Source organism: Strigops habroptila, chromosome Z (assembly GCF_004027225.2).
Source record: "Strigops habroptila isolate Jane chromosome Z, bStrHab1.2.pri, whole genome shotgun sequence".
NCBI lineage: Eukaryota > Metazoa > Chordata > Aves > Psittaciformes > Psittacidae > Strigops > Strigops habroptila.
Window position 1 is genome coordinate 60,384,111 of NC_044302.2, and position 27,722 is coordinate 60,411,832.

At 40.8% G+C, this 27,722-nt stretch overlaps 2 protein-coding genes across 15 annotated transcripts; one reads left to right on the forward strand and one right to left on the reverse strand.

The window, feature by feature from the left end:
* Positions 1 to 617: 617 nt before the first annotated feature.
* On the reverse strand, positions 618 to 6,523 carry RMI1 (RecQ mediated genome instability 1). The gene is made up of 2 exons (XM_030471009.1): positions 6,062 to 6,523; positions 618 to 3,945 (listed from the first exon to the last, which is right to left on the reverse strand). The coding sequence occupies exon 2, from the start codon at positions 3,920 to 3,922 to the stop codon at positions 2,051 to 2,053; it is 1,872 nt and encodes a 623-aa protein (XP_030326869.1). The 5' UTR covers positions 3,923 to 3,945; positions 6,062 to 6,523; the 3' UTR covers positions 618 to 2,050.
* On the forward strand, positions 6,323 to 26,144 carry HNRNPK (heterogeneous nuclear ribonucleoprotein K). Of its 14 annotated transcripts, none has more exons than XM_030471011.1 (17): positions 6,353 to 6,440; positions 9,005 to 9,084; positions 9,189 to 9,268; positions 10,127 to 10,236; positions 11,590 to 11,646; positions 13,147 to 13,190; positions 14,096 to 14,168; positions 14,711 to 14,824; positions 15,880 to 16,008; positions 16,483 to 16,790; positions 17,145 to 17,199; positions 17,949 to 17,987; positions 21,112 to 21,162; positions 23,881 to 23,902; positions 23,980 to 24,062; positions 24,622 to 24,791; positions 25,583 to 26,121. In XM_030471011.1, the coding sequence occupies exons 3-17, from the start codon at positions 9,220 to 9,222 to the stop codon at positions 25,614 to 25,616; spliced, it is 1,338 nt and encodes a 445-aa protein (XP_030326871.1). In that variant the 5' UTR covers positions 6,353 to 6,440; positions 9,005 to 9,084; positions 9,189 to 9,219; the 3' UTR covers positions 25,617 to 26,121. The 14 variants fall into 14 exon arrangements, with proteins under 14 accessions (XP_030326883.1, XP_030326871.1, XP_030326877.1 ...); XM_030471017.1 differs by having other exon boundaries at positions 10,139 to 10,236; XM_030471012.1 differs by lacking the exon at positions 6,353 to 6,440 and adding an exon at positions 6,563 to 6,648.
* Positions 26,145 to 27,722: the final 1,578 nt, after the last annotated feature.

Consider the following 27,722-nt stretch of genomic DNA (forward strand, 5'->3'; position numbering starts at 1 on the left):
GAAATATACGCAGAGCAGTCAAGCTCTAAATAGCTAGCAGCACTCAGATTCACCTTCTTGCTTGCGCTGGAGCTCAGGTACAGGAGTAGCCAGCGTGTCAGGAAGAACATCCTGATAATGACAAGGGCAACAGGTTGGGGGGGGGAGAACAAAAAGTCAGACAAATAACGGTGCCTTTAAGATGCTAGGGGAGAAGAGAATGGAAGACACATTAACTGTTTAGCAGAGATGACTAAACCTTAACATAAATGCAGAAAAAGGCAGGTGTAACTTCATCAGCTGAAACAAACACAACACTTAAAATTTGATTTTGTGCTTTGAATGACACTCCTCTTGTTTTGCACAAATAGAATAAAATCTGTGGATTATTCATTTGCTTGGACTATCCTTTCACATGGAAAGGCCAAAACTTCAAAGGAAGTTTCTGTAACTCATCATGAAGGAAATGTTTCCATAAAACTCCAATAAGGTTTACAGTCAGCTGTATCAACTTTTACAGGGATTACATGAGATGAAGCTTCATCAGTTTCCTATCAACAAGCAATTCTTTCTGAAACTATAACTAAAGATCTAGCAATATAGGTTCCACACAGGCAAAAGTTTTTGCTCTAACAGTTCTAAATGATGCGCAGTTCCCAACAGACTCAGAAAGTTAACCCTAAGATAACTTACAGGGTTATGGTTTGCTCAGGTTCTCTGCAAAGTGGGGAAGGCAAGAGGAAGACAGGAAGGAAAGGGACACAGGAATTTATGCATTTCTAAACTGTATAAAATAAAGCCTAAAAAATCTCATGCCTTGAGCCTGAAAAAGCTCAAGATTCTCCCTCGTCCACCTTCCTCTACTGTTCCCTTACTTGGCAAATTACCTCTATTGACTCCTTAGGTCACTTGCAGTCTCAAAGGATGCTTCTCAAGTGGGGACAGGGCAGCAAGGCAATACTGACAATCTCTCACAGCAATTCCCAATGGCCTAACAGACATTGTTCAGAAAAAGAATAGGCTCTGAAAATAAGATAGTGACTGTCCAATAGAAAAATCCCTCTCCTGGCTACCAATTTGACAGTCTTTGCAAACACTGCACACTTCTGTCAATGGTCCCCTTACCCTGGCAGAATTTTAATTCTTCTAATTTCAAAGGGGAAAAAAAAACCCAAACAAATAAACAAAACAACAAACAAGAGAAGGGAAAAGGATGGAAGGAAGGAAAAGGAACAACAACAGAAAAAAACAAGCAATCAAACCATTTCTGATACTTTACACACTCAACAAGGTTCATACTTTTATTTTACAGTGACTAAGAAGCTTCCACCAAAGTTTAAATGAAAACTTTAATGTATTTATTTTTACACATTCTAAAAGTAGAAATAAAAAAGTATCAAAATTAAGACCAACATTAAATATATATATACATAACAGGTCTGTAGTACAAGTGCTTGACTATTCTGTAAAAGGCTAGAAAATTAACCATAAAAGTTAATGAATAAAGTTGCCTATGGGTTCAAAACTGTTAGCAATGATCAACATCAACACAACAAAAAAGAGAATCTCCATACGTTATAATCATACCTTTCTCTAAATAAAAGATTTTAAAATATTTGTATTTTTTGTTTAATCTTTTAAAATACACAGCTTTTAATCTCATTAATGTATAGGGTTGGGTTTTCTTTTTCCCCCAGACCTGAACTTTCAGAAAAAAACCTTCCATTTCTCTACACTTCAAGTTCTTGCATAGTGAATATGTATGAGAGTCTTCTACTCAAATTCTGCTACTCCAGGTCACCACTCAATGACACAGAGAATTCTGCATAATGAAAATTATACATGAGTACTTTAAATAAAAACAGAAATATTTGAAAGCTTCTTTCATTACCACCATAAGAAACAAACTGCTAAGTTTTGCTCAAACAAGTCACCTCCTCTTCTCACTTTCCATTATTTTTCCTGGTAAGAGAAGAGACATACCACTGAAATTTAAAATTTAACTTACAACAGTCTTTCAGGGGAAATCTGACTTAAATGTTTCCTAATATATAGTCTGCAAGTTTGCACATTATTTATTCAAACGTTTCTTCAATTGTTCTAGATGCCTTGCATCAGCATCCTGAAGAATTAACACAGTGGCTTTAGACTGAAGTGGATTAAACTCTATAGTCATCAAACAACAGAGATCTATCAGTTGTTTTTGACATTTCTCTAAGCCATCCTTAAGCTTTAGTAAAGCTGGATCCTTTTTCAAACTATTCATTTCAGACACCGAAAAGCCAATCAAACTTGTTAGAATATCATCAGCAAAATCTACTTCAAGATAAGCTGAACCATCAGAAATTTTTGCCTTTATACCCCAGGACCCATTGTTGCTTGTGAGGTTTCCAGTGAGAGTAACAATAAAACATTTAACTTTCAGTATTGTAATAGTTTCTGGTCTTTTTGCAAGGAGAAGAGAAATATACGTGAAAGGTGGAGAATGTAAATCTGAATGTGCCTCTACTGCTCTGCAAGGAAAGGTCTGTGAATCATGCTTCTGCTGATTTGCTTCTGGATCCATTTTTGAGAAAAATACAGGATCATCATTTAACATCCTGCTGTCAGACGCATGCTGGGATTTATATCTGCTGCCATCTAGGTCTGCATTATTCTGCCTTTCTCCAGGAGGATTTTCCAAATTAAAATCTGCAGAACTGCAGGTCTGACACACGCTTTTGCGTTGCAAAAAGCTACTCATACTATTTCCATCACCATCAAATACTGTTCTTCCAGAAGTCTTTTGCTTGCTGAGAACTTCTACTGGCTTATCGCTTTCACTCACATCTTTTTTGCAAATGCCATTTAAAGATGAATTGCAGGAGCTTCTAGATGTATGTGGAAGTGTCTCAGTAACCAAACCTACGTTTATGACCACGGGTGGCACTTCTTCCAGCTCTCTTTGCACCTCTTCTTCCAGAAAAAAGTCATCTTCTGAAGGAAAGTCATTTAAAAAGCCATCAGCATATTCTGTGAGAAGTGAAACTTGGTCATCTGAATCGGGCAAAGGATTTCCAGATTCCTGTGGCAATACATTTCCATTGGGAGCAGTTAGTGAACCTGGGGCTGTACTAAAATTGTTGCTCCTACTGCAGTATCCGCTTTCTAAAGATGTTTCATTGTTTAAAGCAAATTCATTATTTTCATCAAGACTAGCTAAAAGCTCTTCATCTGAAGGGCCTAGACTTTGTTCTAACTCATTCACAGGCCTTGGAAAAAGGTGGTCATGGTCAGCTTGTTGGACAGAAATAGGGTTTTCAGTTTCTCCAATTAATCTAGCAAGGACTCTTTCCTGAGAATACTCCTCCAGAAGAGCATCCACTTCACCCCCCAACAGTTTCACATTTTCTGGCTTAAGAAGAAGGACTCCAAGACGATATGCAATATTACCATGTACAGTGATTTTTGTTCCGGGAGGAAGATTACTGTGGAGGACGGGCACTGGTTGATACTCCATGCCCTGAATTTGATGTATCCCATCAGTTAGTTGTAACATTAGCATCCGAGTTGGCTTTGTTTCCCAGGGCTGCTGGAATGCTTGAGTACTGGCTGTTACTTCTTCATTTACAGTATTTTTCCCTCTTAGCTTCTGCAACTGGGAATATGCTGGCTGGCTAACATCAACCAGTGAATCAATCTGTATGGAGTAGAAGCCTGACAACTCTCCTTTGGGAGCACCTAAGATGCAGTCAGGCAAAATGGGATATTCCAAGTCTCTTAGATCAGTAAGAAGCCATTGCTCAAATACCTGACTGTTAATCTGAGTTTGACTTAAGTTACTACCATTATTTTCTTCCTGGATCCAACTAATACATGCATCCAGCCACGTCAAAGGAACTTTAACATGCCATTTGGATGAAAGCCAACTTTCCACTCTTGCTGCAATGTTAGGTGTAGACATTTTCTTTTAAGAGTGTGAATTCCCTAAAACAGAACCCAAAAAGACATATTTACAGCTGAAGTTATGATGCATCTCTTCCTCGTACCATATAGAAATTTGCTCTCAAAGTTCTGCTATTGTAAGCGTGACAACAAAGAAGCAATTTAAATTAACAACACTTCTACAGATAGTAAAAATAAGCATGCATTTCTCATATTTAAAGCGTAAGAAGTATGTGTATGCACTTCCCACATTATGAAGTATTAAGAAAGTACAGAAACTTCTACAATCAACCCTGCTTGGTGACTTCTTGTTTTCTGTTGATTTAATTCGAAATGTAACACTAAAATCCTTTTGTTATAGATAGAAAGAAAATTAACAACAATAACAACAAAAAAAAAATATTCCAAACCACAAAAAAATCCCCCAAGCAGTAGTTTTTTACATACAAGTCCTCTATTTTTTTATTTGTGGGTTGTGCTGTTAACACTCAAGTTTACTTAAGAAATAGACCTGAGGATTTATTCTGCCATATCATTGCACTTTTATAAACAGAAGAAACCCCATTTACACAGAAGCAAGCTGGCATCTGTGAGCACTGTATCACAGGGGTGACTTTTCAGCTGCAACTGCATAAAAGCTTTGTACTCGACAACAGAAAGCTAGCTTGAAACATCACTAATTACCAAAAGAACCAGTCCAGGGTTTGGATACAACAGCACCAAGCCTTGGTAGTCATCATCTCAGGAATATCATGGCTAACAAGCTTTACCTTTTTACTACTTTAGGAAGCAGCAATGCACATACAGAATAGACTATTTCCGTTGGAAAGAACCTACAATGATCATCCAGTCCAACTGCTCAACCACTCCAGAGCTGACCAAAAGTTAAATTTTATTACGGGCATTGTTCAAATGCCTCTTAAACAATGAGAGACTTGAGACATCGACCACCTCTCCAGGAAGCCTGCTCCAGTGTTTGATCACTGTCGTGGTAAAGAAATGCTTCCTTATGTCCAGTCTGAACCTCCCCTTGTGCAGCTTTGAACCATCGCCTCACGTCCTGTTGCTGGATCCCAGGGAGAAGAGATCAGCAGCTCCCTTTCCATGTCCCTTCCTTGGGAAGCTGCAGAGAGCAATGAGGTCACTGCTCAGCCTCCTTCTCTCCAACCTAGCCAAACCCAGAGGCCACAGCCGCTCCTCACAGGACACGGCTTCCAGCCCTGTCACCAGCTTTGTTGCCCTTCTCTGGACACAGTCAAGGACTTTCACATCCTTCTTAAACTGTGGGGCCCAGCACTGCGCACAGTGCTCGAGACGAGGTTGCACCAGCGCTGAGTACAGCAGATAATCACTTCTTTTGACTAGCTGGTGATGCTGTGTTTGATGCACCCCAGGATGCAGTTTGCTCTCCTGGCTACCAGGGCACAAGCTGACTCACACTGAGCCTGCTGTAAGCCAGCACCCCCAGGTCCCTTTCTGCAGGGCAGCTCTACAGACACTCCTCTCCCAGTAGATACTTGTGGCCAGCGTTATTCCATCCCAGGTGCAGAATCTAACAGTTGAAATTGTTAAATTTCGTGTCACTGACGATTGCCCGGTGCTCCAATATATCTAGGTCCCCCTGCAAGGCCTCTTGTCCCTTGAAAGGCTCAACAGCACCTCCCGGTTTGGTATCATCAGCAAACTTGCTAATGGTGCATTAAACTCGTACATACAGATCATCGATACAAATATTGAAAAGGTTATTAGGCTGCCTAACTGAGTCTGGATTACGCTTAACCCCTTGGAAGGCCAACTGAGAAGCTCGACCTCCCTACACAGTGCGACCAAAACAAGTGTTACCCTAATTAGGAAACGCTACGTTTGGAGACACTTTTTTTGCACTCTAACCTGCAGCAAATTAAAACTACTCTGGCTCTAAGTTCCCCCTAAAGCTCCACCACTCAGAGGACACCGTACAGTTACCTAGCCAAAGCAAAGCGCCGGCCGGCCACTCGCGCGGCGCTGTCTCCACGGGCTTGGGCCCTGCCGGGGCTGAGGGGAGGGAGGGAGGGAGAAAGACGAGGTGAGGAGGGGGCGGGTGTCGCACCCCGCAGCCCCTCGGGGGGGCCGGGCCCCTTCCCTCCCCCCCGCCTGCAGCTGAGCAGCCCCCACTTACCGGGGCGAGCGGGCGGCGCCGGCGGGGCGGCCTCGGCTCCCCCTGCCGCCGGGGCTGGGGGCTGGGCTGAGGAGTGGAGGTCGCAGCCGCTGTCCGCACGCAGCTTCCCAAAAACGCCGCGCGACCCAGCAGCCAATAAGAGCGGTCCGTCGCGCGCGCTTTTAACCATCGCGAGAGGCCTTTGCCCCACCGTTCCCCCCCCCCTTCCCTTTCCTTCCTTCCTTCCTTCCCCCCCCTCCCCCCCCCCTGCCGGCGCCCGGTAGCGAGCACAAGGCGGGGTTTTCGCAGGCGCCATTTTCTCTCCTCACGACCGAGGTCGCTGTCGCTCTCCTTTGCCGCCCCCCCGCACCGCGTCCATCACGGCTCCCTCTGAGGGCAGGTAAAACGACCAACCGGCGGCAGCGCACATGGTACTGCCCTCTTCCCGGCGGCCAGGCCTGCCTAGTCCTAGCCCTCACGGAGGGCGGGGCGGAGCGGGGGTAGCCGCCTCCTGCGCCCTGACGGGCAGCGGCTTTACCCAATGGGACGGCGGCGGGCCCGCGCAGGGGGGAAGCGGCGGGGCCAATCGCGTGCTGGCAGTGCCGGAGGTGCGCGTTGGCGGCGGGGGCATCTCGCCTTTCTCTCCCGTGCGCGGTGGGGCCGGCGGCGGGCGCAGGTACACGCACCCACAGAGAGGTGTAGCCGGGGCCAGCGAGGAGGGGGCGCTGCGTGCGCGCAGGGTGGCGGGGGTCGGACATAGGCCGGGCCGGGCCTTGCTGGGGCCGCAGGGCCGCTGCTGTGCCTCTGTCGGCGCTGCTGCGTGACGCGGCGCTGCGGGAGGCCCGCGCGTCCCCGGTGTTGGAGCCTCTGCCCTGTGGGCCCCCACAGGGACGGCGGCGGAGTGGGGTGAGCTCACTATCGGGAAAGAGGAGAATGCGGAGTTGCCGCCTCGGCTGGCGGTGGGGGTGGCTCCTCGGGCGGCTGAGCGCAGTCCGCGGGCCGCGGGGGGCCGCCCCGCCCCACACGAAAGACGAGAAGGGTGGCCGCTGTTGTACGAGCGGCCCGGGGCCTTGCGACCCAGTCATTGTGGCTCCCAGGAGGGGCGGTGCGGCGGAGGCCGGCAGCGGTAGCGGGTTCTCTCTAAAGGCGGGGGAGCGGCTGCCGCCGCCTTCCTGCGCCCGCCCTTGGTAACTCTGTGCCCGGGGCGAGTTGTCGGGAATTATGGCGGGTGGAGGGGAGGGCGATCAGGGCCGCGGCCTGCGCGGGGGCGGCCGCGGGAGGCCGACTGGGCTTCGCCCCGCGTCGCGCCCCGACGCCTTCGGGGACAGTGGCGGCGGGGCTGTCCGCCTCCGCCGCTTGCGCTGGGGCCGCAGCCGCCGGGCGCCTCCTTTGTGTCTTCTCTGGGCAGAGGGGGATAAATCTCTCTGCGACCGCGTGGTGGAGGCGGCTTTTCCGCTCCGGCTCCGCCTAGCAGCCGGCAGCCGCCATTACAGCGGCCGCCATTTCTGCTGGTCCGCGCTGCCAGGGCGGCGGGAGTTACGTAAGGCCGCCGTTCCCCCCGGCCGGCGCTGGCCGGGATCGCCGGGCCGAGCCGGCGGCTTTGCCCAGTTCCGTGTGTTATGTCTGTGGCAGCTGGTGCTGCCTCCCGCCGTTCGTTGCCGCTTTACCCTTTCGCTGTTTTTAAATGGCATTAGTCAAGGTGATCTCGCGCGGTAGCGGAGAGCACTGTCTGCAGGCGGCCAGGGGACGTTTGGCAAGGCGGGTAAATACACACGAGTAGGGGAGACTAAGCCCTCAACAGTGCATTACAGTTCAGTCCGTGCAGCCGTAAAGTTCTTGGGGATCGTTGGAAATAAAACAACCGCGGTACTAAAGAGCTATTTAAACCGTCTAAAGATCTGCCCGGCGCCTCCTTGCTCTCACCCCGCATAACAGCGTTTTGGCAAACGTCTGCCTGAGCATTCGCTGTCACTAAATCTGTGAGTTTCTGATGGCTCACTTAAAGTGCCTGGGAAAACTAGCGTGTCCTGGGAAGGCAGTGCCTGCTGTTAGCCTGCACAAGCGGGCAACAATTATAAATGAACAGTTGCCTGAGAGTATGTTTAAAAAGTTAGAAGCACCTTCTCACCCCCCACCCCCCCCCTTTTTCATGGATGCCATCAGAATGAATGGCTGTAATTTATTGGGGCAAAAAAATTGATACAATACCGAAGGGAAATACATGATTGCAAAAATATTTCCTTTGTCTAGACTACTCTCTAACGTGACTTCCTAGTTTTCTAAGATGAACTTAACAAAGAGCAGGTCACAAATAAGATGCCTATTTTGGAAAATCGTAGTGAAGTTCACCTGCTTTCGAGGGGTTTGACAGTGTTTGTGTGCAGAGGATTATATGTAACCAGAGGGGCAGGTATTTTTGTATTTCTTTCTCCAGTGTGCTTAGTAGTTGTAATTTGTCTTTTGTTCATCTATTTACTTGAGTGGAAGGCATGCTAAAGTGCCTGCTAGTAACTTGGTAAAGAATTTGTAGAACTAATGCAGATAATTATTATAATGGGACTTTTTTTTTTTTTTTTTTTTTTTAGTTTAAATTATTTTGACCTAAGCAGCAGGAGCCAATTGTTACGTAGTGTCGTTTAAAAGATAAACTCAATGCGTGTATCATCTAACATGTTGAAAAGAGGAGCTGGGTACATGTTCACTTTAAATATATGAAAATTTTTAGTAAATGCAGTTAGTGTATGCTCAAAAACTATAATTCAGACATTGATTGTTTACATGTAAATTTACGTACTTGTTTTCTGTCTCCTTACGGTTATGTGTTTGGCCAGGGTATGCTTTCTCTTTCATAGAGAAAAGCTTTGCAGGAAAAACTCAAGTCAAACCTCTGGCTTTTGGCTGTAGTGAGAATCGGAGCTGTAAGTGGGCAGAGTCACAGCTGATGATAATATGCTGTTTTCATAGGCTCTTGAAGCAATAGGCTGTTGGATTTTGATCCCGCCCAGAATACTTGATTTTTTTCTCAGCAAGGATATATAGCAGCGGTAAGTTCTGAAACCAGGCACTTCTTTCTGCCTTTTCCTTTTAGAACAATGTACAGTTTGCCTTTTCACAAAAGAGATGTTCTTGCTTTTCTGCTCTTCAACAGATTTTGTTTGCCAACCTAAGAAAGAAAGGCAATGGAAACTGAACAACAGGAAGAGACCTTTACCAACACAGAGACAAATGGTAAGTTTTTTAAAGGACTCTTTCTTCTTAGAAAGAACCTCTGTAAGTTTCAATGTTGCTAAATATTTAGCAATGCTTTAACTGTATCAGATGTTTGTATCATTAGTAGCTTTGCATTCTGTATTAAATCTTTTCATTTTAATTAGGCAACATCTTTACACATGCTTTTGAAGCATGAACACATGATCTTTCTTATTTATCCTGTGTTTTAAGCATGGGATAAATAGCTGAAAGTCATGACTAAGGGTTTGAAAATATTTCATAGCTAAATATGCAGTACCTGTGTGGTGAGTGTGAATGTAAGAATACCATCAGGCATATCCATTAATTGCATTTTGTTTATTGCAGTTTTTACATGCAGGAGTGTAAATACGTGAAATACCTCTAAAGAGCTTCAAGGAAAGCTTACTGGGCTTAACGAGGAAGTTAGGGCCTCACTGTTGTTCATTCATCCCATTTTTTTTTCCCAAACAGTATTTGAAATGCCACTTTACTATTATTCCACTGCATTTGAGCTTTTTGCCTGAAATGTTTTTACTAATTGTAAACTATAGATATTAAATGGGTGATGCTGCATGGCATGCTTTAAACAGCATGTCATAGATTTCTTGCTTGCTGCATGCAACATTCTCATTTAAACCATAGTTCACAGATTTTAAATGAATTTTCAGTAGTTAACCAGTATGTAAGCTGATGAAGACCTGTTTCTGTCCTGTGGCTGCTCAGTAGGCATCAGTAATTAATTAGTGTTGTGCTAATAGAAGAGAATGCGTTAAAAATACAGATCATAAATTTGGCATGTGTTCCACTTCATATGACTTAGAAAGTTAAATAAATGTTTGTGCTTCCCCCCTATGGATCTCTCTACAGGCAAACGTCCTGCAGAAGATATGGAGGAAGAGCAGGCTTTCAAGAGATCTCGGAACACAGATGAGATGGTTGAATTGCGCATCTTGCTTCAGAGCAAAGTATGTTTGGTTTTTTTTTTTTTGTTTTACTGATTTTGTTTATAGCACTGCTCAAGACAGTGACAGTGTATGTTGGAATATATGTTTATTATTGATGTATTTTATTTAATATGCTATAACTTACCATGAATATCTTTGAATGTGCATGAACTGTAGTAAAAATTGTATTGTGATGGAATTACCTTCAGAGGTTTTTCTAAAGGGTAAGATTCTAAGGATCAGTATCGTTACTTTTAACAGATGTACTAGTTGAAAAAAAGAAACAACAGAGCAATAGAAATTAGAAGGTATTCTTATATTTGAGTGGAGGAGTGTTATTTTGAGGGGAATGACTGTATATTAGTCTTTGGAAAGGAAGCAGTTTAGAGAATGATCAGCTAGTGATTGTAAATTAACTAGAAGAGGTATGATGAGAACTTTCTTATTAGTAACTCTCCCAAGCAGCTCTGCTAAACTTGTTCATATATATCAACAGGAATAAAGATGGGAGTAATGCTTCGGGGATTGCAATGGGTTTGTTGACAAAAGTAATTAGTTACAGTAAAGTTCATATGTATGACTTTCGTTAGGTGTTTCTAGTTATTATAGATGTCTTGTACTTCCTGAAGTATTTCAAGTCTTTTTGCATTGGCATGGGGAAATGTTACCTTAACCCTGTATTGCATTTCTGTCTAACAGTCAAGTTACCTGGAGTATCACAAAATGTTTCGCACGCTGTTAACATAGTGTATGATCTGTGTAATAAAAGCAGTGCTTTTGCCTGTAATCTTTGAAATCAGATGGTAAAAATACAGCTTTGCAGTTACTTTTCTTTGCTATCTGCCAGTTTATTCCTGTTGATGTTAGAAACTTGGAAGTTCGTGGCTGTTAACATTGGCTTCAACTTTTTTCAGAATATAGTGCTCTAAGAGATCAGTTAAGTTACAGAGGTATAAACCAAAATACATTCCTTCAAAAAGGAAAAAAAAAACAACTGGGGGGAAAGCTGATCAAATGAGTTACGGAAATTATTGACTATGTTACATTCATACGGTATATTTTTGAGAGCTATAGTGTATGAGATTCTAGGAAGAATTTCCTGGAAATTTCTATTTGGAATTGAATCATTAGTTGCAAAACTGAGTATTCTTCTCTTTCCTTAGTTCAGTGGTAAGAGCTGTTGGTCCATTTTTTCCATGGACAAACTGTATCAGTTTGTTTCAGTTTGATGTGAAACTTCCTAGAGCAGTGCCTGCCCCCAATGCCCGGGCCAACAGGGTAATGCTAAAATAGATTTACCATTATTAGTCTTGAGTTAAGAAATGTATTCTGTGGTGTGTTGGCATACCTTAACTTCTGAAAACTATTTTCCAGAATGCTGGAGCAGTGATTGGAAAAGGCGGCAAAAATATTAAGGCACTTCGTACAGACGTGAGTATATATGAGTTTAAACTAATTTAACACCAATTCTTTCAGAGCACTACATCAAAAGATTTTCTAGAAGTGGGAGCAACTCAACTCTAGACATCAGTAGTCTAGTTACAAGCCATTTGTATTGATTGCTAGAGTAGATAACTTAATTCCCCAAATTTCTATTGTAATTAAAACCCAGCTCGACTCACGTGGGAGAAGAGGTTTATATTAAATCTCTTCACTTTTGAATAGGATTCTGCTAAATTTCACACTTGAAGTGCACTAACATCCTAATTAGAAATATTGACAAAGCTTAAAACCCTTAATTATACCATTTCCCATATCTGTGAATCAATTGCAGTACTACTGAAACCATTGCAGGTGGCTGGCTTAACCCAGTGATACAGGAATTCTTTTAACTTCCTTTTAAAAGCAAACAGACAGAATCATCCGTCTGTTCTTTAACAGCTTGCACATGAAGCACCGAAGCATTAATGTTAAAGTTGATTAATTTAAATGTGGGTATAGGACAGTAAAGGAGCATTCTATTCTGTTACTTGGAAGCACTTTTCCATGGTCATGACTTGCCTGTTCACAATTTAGAGTGGGTTGACTCTTGTGATTAGACACATGCTCAGCATTAATGTTGTGTATTATTTATAAAACTTGGCAGCGCTTCTTAAATTCCATTTGTTTACACTCCTGTACTTAACATCAGCTACAATTTCAACAGTTTTCCCGATCAAGACTCTGTTCAACACACGATTTGGCAATACGTATCAATATGAATCAGTTCCATCTAAGTTCATAAACTACTGCAACTAGATTTAAGTTGAAAAGGCCAGGAATTGTACATATGCTCACTAACTTTGACAGCTAGTTGATTTTTTGGTTTTTAGGGTCCTTTTCTTCGTGGGTTGTTTCTTTTTTTTTTTTTTTTTTTTTTTTTTTTTTTTTTCTTTTTTTTGGATCAATACGTCACCTAAGTCCAGATAATCTAGATTGGTCTGGAAAACTACCTTTCCCGATTTGCCCAAGGTTCTAGTAATACCGATCTCGACAGGTTTTGTGTCTACCCTCATGAGCCAGCCTGCTACTGAAACATCATATATTAAAAGTAGTTTAGTCAGATCGAGTGACTCATTTTTAAGGTCCATACTGTTAAGCCACAGTCGGTGTAGCAATCCATTATTGTGTTAGTCTTCAGAACAACTTAAGCTTGTTTCATTAATTGAGAGTAATGAGTATAGTTTGTATTAAATTAAAATTTATTGCTTTTCCCCCTCTTCCCTCTCCTTGTTTTTTTGGCCATATATCTCCGTTGCCCATGTACTGGATCGACTTGCCCCTGCGTTGCCCACCATGACGTTGGCCCATCCGCCCCTGAACGCCCATGTGAAACCCTGGTTGGCTATGCCCAAAAATGTGCTCGTTGCCAAACGGGTACCATACTTGACAACTTCTGATTGAATGCCCATGCCCAATGCCAACATCCACGAACGCCAATGACCAATGCAGTACAATGCCAGTGTTTCAGTCCCAGACAGCAGTGGCCCCGAGCGGTATGTCCCAACAGTTTATGCCTCACTGCCTGATTAGAAAGAGAGAAATGTATTATATTACCTGCCTTTGATATAATTAAATAGTATCCCCTTATAGACGGTGTATTGTTTTTTTTCAAGTTTTCTGTCTTATTTTCCCCATTAAGTCTTTTTGTCACTGAACTTTTACGTGAGTTGCCCACCCAAACAATCCACTAATTTTATTTCAATGGAAGGAGCACAGCTTCAAGTGTTGCATATTTGCTGCATTGTAAATCAGATTGTTCCAAAATAGTCTCTCGCTCTGTCTTTGTGGCCCACCTTGCTCCCCTCAACATTGCCTGTTCATAATTATTTCTGATGAAATGCTAACTCTGGTTCACTTTTCTTCGCTTCCCATTTGTTTTGTCTTCTTTTTGTCTTGCATTTGTATTTGTTTTTCTTGGAGAGCCCATTAGTAATCTGATTTCTAACTGGTTTCATAACCTTACTCCAGATACGATGTTCACCACTTGCATATCCCCACTTTTTATATGAGAAGGTGTGCCAGTTTTACCAATGTAATAGCGAGGGTATCCTAAATTAGTGGTGGCGGGGAACATGAATATTCACTTCACCTTTCAGTTCTGCGTCAATTTCTTGCCCACTTAATCTGAGCCCTTCCAAAAGCCCATTCTGTCTTTCTTTCTCTTTCTCTCTCTGCAAGAGCTACCTAATCTTAAATTTATCATGCATATATACTGGGCATAAACAAAGATGCATGTGTTGTAAATTGAGCAAACAGGTTTACTTTAAATGGGGAATATTAATTGTAAGCTCTTCTGTGTAGTAAATCTTCTTAGAATTTTGTGTATGACGATGAAAAGGATTTACTTCTTCTTTTCCATCTTCTCCATTTTGTCTGGCATTATGTTCTCCAACAACAGCATCTTGAGTATCAGTGCAGATATAGAGACAATTGGAGAAATCTTGAAGAAGATTATCCCTACTTTGGAAGAGGTATGTCTCAATGTTTGTTTCTTTTTAGAGGTAAAATACTAGCGTATGAAACAAGATGGTTCTGGATTTGCCATTCCTTGAATACAGGAAGTTAGAAAATAAAACCCAAAAGCCCTATAAAGAAGGGTTATGGCTTTCAAAGTAGATATTGGCATTTTTTGGTAGAGGACAATCACTATTTAATAATTTATTGTTTCAAACAGCCTTTTCAAAATACTTGCTTGTTTTGTCCCCACTTTGAAGTAGTTATGTTGTAATTTGTGTCCTGTGTTGGCTTTGTAAATGAGCGTTGCACTGTTTGATACCTTCTTAAACCTTTCTACAAGTTGTGTAATGTAATAAGGAAAACAGGTTCAACATCAGCTTATGTTCAGGTGAGGTGCTTAAATAGTTGTGGTCCTATCAAAGGAAATACAGGATTACAATTTGGCAATAATCAAGTCATGCCATTGCGTTTGGAAAAAAGTAACAAACCCCCAAATATTTTAAATTTCTATGTGACTAATATTTTATTGTTTTCCTTGTATACATCTTTCTTACAGTATCAGCACTACAAAGGCAGTGACTTTGACTGCGAATTGAGACTTCTCATTCACCAAAGTTTGGCAGGAGGAATTATTGGTGTCAAGGGTGCTAAAATTAAAGAACTTAGAGAGGTAATTCTTCCCTGTTCTTCTGAAGTTTGGGTTTTGTTCAATAAACAACTTAGTGTTTTGTGTTAATAAGGGACAAGTGTAAGTATCTTCTGTGCAGTAAATTGTTCAGAACATACTGCTTACATGATTTTGATACTCTTGAGATGGATCTGAGAATTGCAACTTCCTTACAAACCCTCAGAAATAAAGTTGGTGCTGGTGATAGAGCTTTCGACTTCTTGTCAAGCTTCTAAGCAATATTTGTGGTAATGTTTCTAGAGAAAGTTTTGGGGGTTTTTTATTAAAATGGTATTCATTGCTTCTTCTAGAATTAACTGCTTAGACTATATATATTTATGTGGTTGGACATGCAAAATGATTTAGAGTGAATGCATCTCTACAAAGTCTTACAATGGTAATTCAGTAGGTGCCTGAATATTACTGTAGAAAGGCTTTATTTTTATAATTAAAAAAAAAAATTGTACCTCCTGGAAGATCATTGTGTTTTTCTAGTATAGGAGTGAGATTTAAAAAACCTAATGGTATCTATGAACTTAAAGCAACTAACTGTGCTTTCTGTCCTTCCTTGGCGTTGTGTTAGAGGCAGTTACAGGTCAGTTCAGGTATAAGTTGATACCTGTTTGCATGGGTTGAGAAAGGCAATATATTATGTCTGGTAGCAATATACTGCTACCAGGCATAATCCCGGCAACATCACTGTCTTGCATCCAAAGTATTGTTTTCTTGACATGTTAAAGTTAATATGACCTGTAAGCTATTACTGGATATGGGGTTGTTTCACTGTATTTAATTAAACAATGGTATAGATGAGCCATAATTGAAAGAGGAGAAAGTTTTATTTTTTTATACAGAACTGTCAGTACAGATCTTTTAAAAAAAAAAAAAAAAAAAATCTTAAATTTATTGTGAGAATTCAGAAGCAGGCGTGGACTTAATGGCTGGGAATTTAATCATCTTTCGGATTGTTTCTTTAAAAATGTTTTAATGAGTTTGTAAATTTGTTTAAATACTTAGGTTAGACAATCTTGGATTTTATTTTATTTTTTCTTCAACAGAACACTCAGACCACCATTAAGCTCTTCCAAGAGTGTTGTCCTCATTCTACTGACAGAGTGGTGCTTATTGGTGGAAAACCCGATAGAGTCGTTGAATGTATCAAGATTATCTTGGATCTTATCTCTGAGGTAATGTTTATTAAATTTATTCTTTCGTTGTCATTCATGAATATTAGCAACCTATGAAAATGGTATCTTTCAGTTTATATTTTGAATTCAATACCTCCTACTTTCCCAGTAACAAAGTGGTTGACTGTTACCACGTTTTGAAACTATTTCTGTTTTCTAGAATTGGGGTGCACCTTATGGGGGAGGGAAGCAGTTTTTGGTACTAGTGAGCCATTATTCATGCTTTGCATATTATTAAGATGCAGAAATTGAAGAAGGAGACATTTTATTTGCCACTGATAAGCAACAGCAGCTTGTCTGTCACAGTTAAGTTCACAGGAAATGCATCACCATCTCCTCCTTTCTTACCAGCATTGTGCAATATAAATAAATTCATATTTATGCATTTAGTATATTAATTTAATTAAGTGTGCCAATTATAATGGTCCTAATTGAGTTGGGGGGGCTTTTTTTTTTTCGTTTGTTTGTTTTTAGTCTCCAATCAAAGGACGGGCCCAGCCTTATGATCCCAATTTCTATGATGAGACATATGACTATGGTGGCTTCACAATGATGTTTGATGATAGAAGGGGACGTCCAGTAGGCTTTCCAATGCGTGGAAGAGGAGGTTTTGATCGAATGCCCCCTGGTCGTGGTGGACGACCTATGCCTCCATCGAGAAGAGATTATGATGACATGAGCCCTCGCAGAGGACCTCCACCACCTCCACCAGGTCGTGGTGGTAGAGGTGGCAGCAGAGCTCGTAACCTTCCTCTTCCTCCTCCACCCCCTCCTCGTGGCGGGTGAGTTGTTGCATAAATGCATTATACAAAGTTCACATTGTATACAGTCACCTGAAACATGTTCATTTTTCCAGTGTTTTTTCCATGCTTCCATGTTGGTAGTGATTATGCAAGGACTGCACGTGTACTAGACCAGAGAGTATTTTGAAAAGTACTGGAACTTTTTTGTTTGCTGCGCTGTAGTAGTCCACCAGGACTATGGTTCAGAAACTTTTGTGTCATTCAGTACTTGGCTAGAGAAGTTTGAAATAAAGTTGTTTGTGAACCATGAATGTGAAAATTTAAATTAGAACAAACTAATTAGTTTATAAGCAAAAGAATTGCATTCTAATGTTGCTTCCTTTTTAATTTTAGAGATCTTATGTCCTATGACCGAAGGGGCAGACCGGGAGACCGTTACGATGGCATGGTATGAGTATAAAGTTTGCCTTGTTCTGTTTCATAAGCACAGTTAGAATACTGACTGTCTGAAGATACTGTTGCTGAACACATGCCCTTAAGTATGGGACATGCATGATTCTGATGATAAAACTAAAATGTTCTGTCCATACAAATGGTCCCTCCTCTGGAGGAATGTCTGGGGTGTAAGTGGTATCTGAGACATGATCTGTTTTCTTCCTTTCTGTATCGTTTTTGATGGCAGGGAGAAAAGTTTGACTGTGCTCCATCATGCAGGTTTTCTTGCACTGACCATTTGTTAGTTTTTTTAATAAGGATGACAGAAATGGGAATTGTTAGGCTTTTCAGATTAAGAAAACATATCAGAACAATGCTTTCCTGAAATTTTTTGAGTCATACGAGCATCTTAACACTGATGTTGCAAACACGAGTTATAGACAGTGTAATACAGATTATAGAATAGAATCTAATGAAGAGCTCTAGTTAATTTGGAAGGTGATTGCTCTTGAATCAGTTCTTGTCTGTTTGCTGGTTTATCTGTCTGCAAAAAAACCACTGTAATTCCAGATGTTTCAGAGCTAGGGCCACTGCTAAGTTGAATCCTAAATTAAATTTGGTACATTCAACCATATTAATGCTAATACTTGCAGAGCTAAAAAATCTCTTATAGTATATGGGATCTTAAAAAAGGCTTAAATATATTCTACCATGTTGTATTCTGAAATGTGACTTCCCAGCTGTCATCTGCTGTTGTTCTAGATTCCTCTTTCCTGGGAAGAGAAATCATATGTCTGGGAGGTAAATCTCTATAGTAACAATCTTCTTTTCTCCTCTGGCTTTGTTTGGCACCTGCTTTAAGATGACGGGTGAGACAAGATTTTTTCTTTTAAATGAATGGAAGAGCTATGAAATGGGCTACCTAAATGGGCTTTACATATTTCCTCCTTGGGAGTAAGATTTACTGGAAGTACGTAAGAATGTCACATGCTTATTATAAATATTCAAAGGAAAAATTTGCACAGTATTACAAAAAAAGTGTTACCCATGCTACTTTACATGCTAAGAAACTGGAAGAATTGAGAAGTATACCTCCAAGATTCCTTATTCATATTTACATGTTTTCAAAGCTCAGTTTTTGTGTTCTTACATTTGCAGCTAATAAAGCCAGTGCTAGAGCATATAAAACTGAGCATATAAGCCTGCCCGTCTTTGGATATCTGGCTGAGCGTAGTCTTCCTTGACTTGACTCTTGGGCAGTAGTGTGTTCTATTTTTATTCCATTCCAGCTAGAGTACAAAATCTGTTTAGCCTGACTTTTGTCAGGTTGATTTTAGTTTTTTTGACATGAGTTTCTACAAGTAAGTGTAGTCATCTCTGTTCATTTTTTTTGTTCAAAAAAATCAATTTTATCTCCTCTTCACAGTGAGGCTGCTTATGGCTTTGGCTCTTTCTGACCAAGTATCATAGCCTGGTTAAAGTGAGGTCTGCTTCCCAATAAAGATTGCATTTAAATTCTAGTTTTAGTTAACCATCATCCTAGTATCCTAAATTGTATAAGCATATAGGAAGTCTTCACGTAGATTGTGAGGCTGAAGCTGGAGATGTCATGCCAGAAATGTAAGATCTTCCTGTGCCACCCTTCGTTTCGTACAGAAACCATTCTCTAGCAAAATTTAAACCAGAGTAACTAGAAGTGAACTAAGCAGTGCATGGGAAAGGTAGCTCTCAGGGAGCAGAAATGCACTTTCACACAGATTCTATTTTAGAATTAAATGAAATAGTAAAAAAAAAAAAAAAAAAAAAAAAGAATATAATAGAATAAAATAGTTAACCAGAATAAATTCTGTTTTACATAGATGTAATAAAGGGCAAGAACAGCTGCTTTTCTTAGATGAACATTTCAAAAATCACAGAAATGTTGAATTTCTTGAATGTACACATTCTCTTTGGGGTTGGTTTTGGTGGTGTGGGGCTTTGGTTGGTGGGTTTGGGATTTTGGGTTTTTTTGTTAGGTGGTTTTTTTTTTTTTTTCTTTGGTGGGGTTTTGTTGGGGTTTTTTAGGGATTTGTTTTGCCAGTTCTCGTCACTAAAGGCAGAAAGATTGAGTAGTCCAGGACCTTTAAAACTGGATGCTGAACTGTGAATTTTCTGGAATTCCAGAGATACAACAGTATTGACAGCCTTGTAAATGCTGAGATGAGAAAAACATGTTTTGATTTTAAAAGACAGGTTAATTCCTCTTGCCCATGAGGAGTCACCCACCAAAGAAGATACTTGTTTGATAGCCCGTTCAATTATGCACTGCTGTTTAAAGAGTTCATTTGGCTTATAATCCTTTTTGGAGTTTTTCCTGAAAGACAGGCTTTGTTTTGTTTCTCTGTTAACAGAGCTGTGTATTTAATTGTGTAACTACTCCAAATCAAATGCCTGTGGACTATAAGGGCTATTCTGACAGTTCAAAAAAACCTGAATGTATTTCCAGTATTTCTTTTTTAACACCCTCATCCTCAGGGATCTTTCAGAAACACAAATGCACGCAGATACCAGTGGGAAGAGTGGAAAATAACACAAACAAGCATATAAAGTAATTTTAGTCCCTCACCTCTTTTTTAATTAACTGATCAAGTACTAAAATTTAAAGTACTAAAAATCTTAAAATCTGAGTTAGTAAGAGACTTAAATGAGAATGTCTCCTCTTAAGTGGACAGTCTCTTCAGACTTCTGTGTCTTCAGACTGCTAATGTGCTTTTGTTCCTTCAAATGCTTCCCAGTTCTTGGTCCTTTTTTTTTAACTTAAATGTATGTGTACATACACATGTGTCTTGATGTATAAACACTTGAATAAAGGCACATACCCTTAAAAAAAACCACTAAAATGTTATTAATGTTTGAGATGTGACATTAACAAGCATGTAAAAGCTCAGTAAAAGAAGAGTGTATGACAGCTCTTCTATTTATCCATGCAGATGCTGGATGAAAGTAAAAAATTTCACTCTCCTAGGTCACTGTTAAAAAAAACACCAAAAAAAAAACCCAAAAAAACAAACAAACCCCACCCAGAAAATTACGACAAAAAAAATTTACATCAGTTAGGACTGAATGCATTTTCTTTCATTAGATGTAAAAGTTAAGCTTCTTGCCTTACCCAGCCAGTGTGTCATGGCGTCTATTCTAGTAGTAGTAATCACTAGCACAGATGAGTCTGTAGAGTAGAATATTGTTAGGTATGTTGAGAGCCTGTTAAGAAGCTGGTTTTAGAGTGCACAAATGAACATTAATTGCTGAAATAGTAGAAATCTGAAAGAAAGAAGTGCTGTATATCACATGTTTTAAGAACATAATTAAATTTCTAGTATAGTTAGGCAGCAGTAGATTCTTAGTGTAGTTATTAGTTATTTGCGGTATATGGAAGTGAATTGGTAGAACATAAGAAGCAGTGTCTTTCCTGCTTGACCTGCTATTGGCATAGAGATAATCACTGACAGTTACTTCTTTCAATCTTACTAAACCTTCATTGTCTAATGCATGGCAGAAATAAAAGCTTCTTCTTACAATGGCAGAAATAAAATATTTTTTTATATAATGGCAATTGAAGATGTTCTAAAAGAAAAAAAAGAGGCCTGTTCAAGCTTTGCTCTGCCATTAGCTGTCTGTCCTTCTTCGTTAGAGGGAAAAATCTGTTTACACCACAGAAAGGAAAAAAAAAGTGAGTGTGACCACTTACAGTTCCCTCACAGTCAAATTAAAAGGGAGCGAGTCTTGAAAGTGGTCTAAATCACATACTTTAAGTCTTTGTTGTAGCATAAATGTTTCTCTGTATCAGTACATACTGTATTTGCTTGCCAAGTTACGTACAATTCTACATGACACGAACTTAATTTAGATTTCTTTCCTTTTTTCTTCCTATTGTTATGTCTGGAAGATGATGCAGTGTCATGTTGATGCCTGTGATGACATGCAGCCACCAGAGTTGGTGAGTGTGCTCAACTTTTTTTGAAAACTGCTTTATTGAACAGGTTAAGTGATAATGAGGTTTTCTTGAGTGTAGTCAGTGGCAACTTGTACCTAGTGAAAATCATAAAGCTGTCCTTCTGACTCAGAATTTATTGATAGTTTGTCTTAACAGTGTGTCCTTTGCAGGCATGTAGTGTTAATAGAAATGTGGAAGTATGCAGCAGCACAGTCAAATGAGAGGAGCTTTTCTGTACCTCTTGCCTCTTTCACACCCCATTTTTGTGTTGTAAATAGCAACTTTCTCAATAACATGGTAGGTACATGTATTTAGGATAAATATTTTATGTTAACTTCAGAATGTTATGTTTTCTCATTTCAAATAGTAAATATTAGAAGTAGCTTCTTACTTACACTTGTAGATGAACTATAATGCTTTAATTATCAGTGTATTTCAAAATAAACCATTTGATTGGATAGATTTTGGGAAAGGAAGTTAGCGGGGTTCGTCAAGTGTTCATGCTGTCAGAAGGTGGCGAGGTGCTGCCAAGTATGAAACATCAATTCTTAGCTTACATAAACACAGCAACTGTAACTGTTTAGCTCATCTGCTGTCAAGTTCATTTGCTGCCCTGTGCTATGCAGAGGCAGAAGAGATCAAAGAAAAGATTGTTCGGTAAAACAGCCCAAAAAGGAATCCTGTGGCAAATATCAACAGGAATATGTCTGTGTGTATGCAGATATGCTGCTTTGATCAGCCTCTGAGTTAAGTCTGAAGTAGAGTCCTTCATTCTTTTGTATTTTCGACTCCACTATAAGCTCTACTATGTATTACAATCTGTATAGGTAAGTGTTGTGGTTTAACCACAGCAGACAACTTAAGTATCATGCAGCCACTTGCTTACCCCTCCTCCCAGTGGACAGGGGAAGGGGGGGGGGGGGGAGGGTCGAGGTAACCTGTGGGTTGAGATAAGAACAGTTTAAAAATTGAGATAAAATAAAATATAGTAATAACAACAAAAAGAGAGAGGGGGAGAGAGAGCAATAACCACCACAACAAAAAAAAAGAAGACCAAACACAAAACCCCCTCTCCTCCAAATAGAAAACCCCAAACAAGCAAAACCAGTGATGCACAATAAATACAATTGCTCACTACCCGCTGACCAATACCCAGCCTGATCTGGGCGATCTGGCCTTCTGGGTGACTCCCCCCAGTTTATATACTGGGCATGACGTGCTGGGGTATGGAATATCCCTTTGGCTAGTTTGGGTCAGGTGTCCTGTCTCTGCTTCCTCCTGGCTTCTTGTGCCCCTCCTCACTGGCAGAGCATGAGACTGAAAGTCCTTGATCAGGGAAAGTGGTACTTAGCACACTGATGTTTTAGCTGTTGCTGTCAGCACTGCTCTCAGACTGAAGCCAAAACACAGCACTGTACCGGCTGTTATACCAGACAGAGAATTAACTGTGTCTTGGCCAAAACCAGGACACTAAGTAACATGATTGTGCAGTAAGTTGCTTAGAGACAGAGGATAAGCTTGGATCTTTGGTCTGAGTAGCTTCCATTTTGATCTTCTAAAAGGCTGTGGCAGGTAAATAGTGTTTTGGGAAAAATTGATTTATAACTTCTGGGAACGAGTAGTTGTGATTGGTTGAACTTGGCTGGCTGCTAGGTGCCCACCCAGCTGCTCTTTCCCCTTCCTCAGCAGCATGAGGGGAGAAAGTAAGATGGAAAAGCTTGTGGCTCAAGATGAAGAGAGAACAATCACTTTCTAACTGCCATCATGGGCAAAACAGAGTTGACCTGGGGAAGATTAGTTTACTGCTGCATAAAAATACAAGTAGCATGGTTAGAGAGGAAAACTAAAAATGCCCTTCCCTCACCATTCTCTTCTTCCCAGGCTCAACTTTACTCCCTCATTCCCTACTCTTTTAACTCCTCTGCCATGAGTGGTACAGGGGCATGGGAAATGACAGGCTGCAGTTAGTTCATCATGCTTTGTCTCTATTCCTTCCTCCTCTCACTGTTCCCCTACTCCATTGTGGGGTCCCTGAGATGAAGTCATTCACAAACTACTCAAATGGGGGTGTTTACAATGGACTGCTTGAAGAACTGCTCCAGTGTAGGTCCTCTCCATGGGGTACAATCCTTCAGGAACAGACTGCTCCAGTGTGGGTCCCCGCCAGGAAACAGATCCTGCCAGGCATGTGCACCTGTATAGGCTCTTCATGGGCTGCAGCTTCCTTCAGAGCATGTCCACCTGCTCCCAGCGTAGGATCCTCAATGGGGTACAATATGGCTATCTGCTCCAGTGTGATTCTCTCCAGGGGCTGCAGGAGAATCTCCATTCCAGTGCCTGGAGCACCTCTTCACATTCCTTCACTGTGGTGTCTGCAGGGCTGTTTGTCTTACTGTTGCCCCCTTTGCTCATCTCCCACCGGTGCACACAGGGGTGTTTTTACCCTTTCTTAAATGTTATCACAGGAGTCCCACCAGTTTCGCTGATGGTCTCAGCTTTAGGCAGCAGTGGGTCCATTTTGGTGTTGCGTAGAACTGAGTGGCTTTGTCTGGCACAGGGGCACGCCCCTGCCCTCTTTTTTGCCTTTGATGGCACAACACTTCTGTTTAAAGTTGGGGTTGAGATTTTTGTGTGAAATAGGCTCAGAGTTAACCACATGAATCTTAAGATGAAAAGGTTAATGAAGTATGGCTATTCACTTTTTCTCTCTTTCTCTTCCAGTTTGAGGGTGGCTCTGGATATGGTAAGTGTTTGTATAGAACCTTTACATGTACTTCATTATGTAGTTATTGAAGGGCTTGATGCATACGTTTAAATCAGATTATTCTTATGCAGGGGGGCGCGGTTCATATGGAGACCTTGGTGGACCCATCATCACAACACAAGTAACAATTCCCAAAGATGTAAGTATAGTTGACCAGCTTTCAGCTTGTGTTTTATTAAAAGAAACAACAACAACCAAAAACAAACAACAACCAAACACCTTCCAAAAAACCCCAAAACAATCCAAAAACACCACACAAAAAAACTCAAAACAAAACAAAAAACACAAGAAAAAAATTGCAACCTTTTCTCAGACTATATAAGTAAATCAGAAGTGTTTAAGGTTTTTGATAAGTACTTCTAATATAAAACAAGTATTTCTAAATCAGCAAAAATCTGATGCTTTGTGTCTTCACCTTAGAGACACACTAGACAATTTTAATAATCGGTAATATTCAGTAATAGACGTGGTATCTGTAACTTGTTTTTTGCAAATCAGAACTGGTTCTCTCACTTTTATCCCACCTGTGCTTATACAATTAATATCGCAGGGGATGCTCTGAGGATGTAGAGAATTAAGCTTCCATTGCAACTCTTTAAACTAAACTTAGAGAAGCTACTCAAACACAGCTGTGATTTTTGTAACTTTTTAGAGAGAAAGTTGTACCGGGACATGAATGCTTTGCTTTTTTCCCCTAGTTGGCAGGATCTATTATTGGAAAGGGAGGCCAGAGAATCAAACAGATACGTCATGAGTCGGGAGCTTCGATCAAAATTGATGAACCATTAGAAGGCTCAGAAGATCGGATAATAACTATTACGGGAACACAGGACCAGATACAAAATGCACAGTATTTACTGCAGAACAGGCAAGTTAAAAGTTTAATGTTGTCCCTGCTGTCAACTTCTAAACTGCCTGACTTGTACATTCTAAAGCTGCTTTTCTCTGCGATACAGTTTTTAGAAGGCAGGTTTTAAGTAACTATTTGAGCCTAACATCGCCAGTGGTAGTTCTACCTTGATTCTCTTCAGTTCTCCATTCTAATTAAAAATGAAGACACCCTCAAAACTAATCTTGCTGGAAGACGCCTTAACCAAGCAGTCCTCTCATTTCTGTGGTGAAAACCGCTGCAAAAAAACTACTTGTAATAAATTACATAGAGCCTGTAGAAAATATAGAAGATTACAGTGGATGTTGGCCTAGTTCTGTGTGGAAGACTAGTGATTTTGTTGTTTTTAGATAACTAAATTGACAACAAATCACAGTCTGCCATATGGCACAGACCATGCCTCTACAGGACAAGTTGAAATCGATTTGGTGCTGTTATGCAGCATTTCATATCTTGTTGACATTACTTTGTCTTTTCTACCAAATATTAACAGCTTCAGATTTAATTTGGTTAGTTTTGCTTTATTGATATGTTGGCTGTCATAGCAGATTTTACTGTTTTAACTTAAATGTTTGGCTTCAGAGTACTAAGTTTTAAATGCGCCTAAAACATTAATATAACTATAATAGCCATTCATCTTTTGGAATTATTTACTTCTAAATGTATTAGGAATTTGTAATTTAATTTGCTCTAAGAATGTCATTGTGAATGTTGATGCAAGATGTATGGTCCATCATTCTAATACATGCTTTTTTCTTTTTCTTTTATAGTGTGAAGCAGTATGCAGATGTTGAAGGATTCTAATGCAAGATTATTTTTTCTTTTTTATAGTGTGAAGCAGTATTCTGGAAAGTTTTTCTAAGACTAGTGAAGAACTGAAGGAGTCCTGCACCCCTTTTTTTTTTGTTTGTTTTTTTAATCTGCTTCTCTTTAAAAAGCCAACATTCCTCTGCTTCATAGGTGTTCTGCATTTGAGGTGTAGTGGAATCTTTGCTGTCCACCAGATGTAATGTTTTAGTTCCTTACAAATACGTGGGGGGAGGGAAAGGGCACACAAGACTAACATTGAAATTTTGAAGCAGCAGCAGAGAGAGTGAATTTTATTTTTGTTCATTGTTGGTGGTAAATTGTAATGTTTTCATTGTAATTGTTGTGAACACCCTGCTTTACGTACACTGTATCTCTTCTTCGGAAGTGGGGAGAATACTGCTAGTCCACATGTCCCTGGCATTCTTTGAGAGCAGTGTGCACAGTGTAATGCTCTTTTGTAAGAAACATGTTACGATTTCTAAATAAATTAGTGAACCTATTCTTGGTAGTCACTTTTCTTCAGATACATGTAAGATAATGTCTAAAATAGATACACCTTTTTTTTTTTCTCCCACATGAGAGAAAGTTGCTGTTAAGCCTGCTCTTTTATATAGATGGAGTCACATTGGGTTTTTGGCACATTAAAGAAACTGTGTGAAAAGAATGACTCTGCTTTGCTGTTTGGGGAAAAAATGCAGAAATATTCATGCAGATGTTGTGTAAAATTGACATTTTTCAAGTGTTTGGCCCTTTTTGCAGTACATATATATATTGGTAACAGTATATAAATAAAATATTTTAAAATTTTGTGATGTCACTGAGTAAGCAGTGGTAAAGTACACCTGGTTGTAGACAGCTTGCTTAATGCAGATAACACTGTTAGAGATGACAGTTGCTGTACCATTACTGAATGAATTATAGTTGTTTTATGAGCTTTCATTTATATGAGGTTAGAAATCCTTATAAATTGGCAAATTGACAGCATCTAACTCTGTAACTTGGTTTTCATTGTATGCAAAACTTAAACTTGTTTGGTTTCCCTGTTGTATGTTGAATTCCGTAGGAATTATTTGTGAGAAATTAAAAAATATAAAGCCTCTGGATATCTCATGTAATAACTTGGCATTTGTATTTATAGTTTAAAAATTTTAATTTTACTTCCTGAATAAAAACAACCTTAAAAACAGCAGTGTGGCACATATGGATATGATGAGTCCAGACTAAGAATGGATTCTTGGTTTGGGGCTTTTCCCACCCCACGGCTTGTAGAACATTTCACTTCAGCAGCTGGTAGAAATTTAATGGGAAAGCAAAGAGCTGAGAGGCTGTGCATAAGGCTGACCTCAGTGGCAGAGTTAAGAGTCTGTCAAGTTCTTGATTTTTTGCTGCAGAAGGCAAAGGGAGCGGGTCAGTGCTGGCATACGCCCAACACGGGCACTCACTTGGGGAAAGCCAAAGGTAAGTTTCAGGGAGAAACCTGCAATCCAGGCAGTGGTTTTGGGGCAAAAGGTAAGCGAACTGTGTACTGCACTGCATCAAAAGAAGTGTGACCAGCCGATGGAAGGAGGTGATCCTGCCCCTCTGCTCTTGTGAGACCTCACTTGGAACACTGCATGCAGTTCTGTTGTCCCCAACAGAAGGACATGGAGCTGTTGGAGCAGGTCTAGAGGAGGGCCACGAGAATGGTAAGAGGGCTGGAGCACCTCCCGTATGAAGACAGGCTGAGAGAGCTGGGGCTGTTCAGCCTGGAGAAGAGAAGGCTGCGTGGAGACCTCATAGCAGCCTTCCAGCATCTGAAGGGGGCCTACAAGGATGCTGGGGAGGGACTCTTCATCAGGGACTGTAGGGGTAGGACAAGGGGTAATGGGTTCAAACTTAAACAGGGGAAGTTCAGGTTAGATACAAGGAAGAAGTTCTTTACAATGAGGGTGGTGAGGCACTGGAACAGGTTGCCCAAGAAGTGGTAAATGCTCCATCTCTGGCAGTGTTCAAGGCCAGGTTGGACAGAGCCTTGGGCAACACGGTTTAGTGCGAGGTGTCGCTGCCCATGGCAGGGGGGTTGGAGCTAGATGATCTTAGGGTCCTTTCCAGCCCAAACCA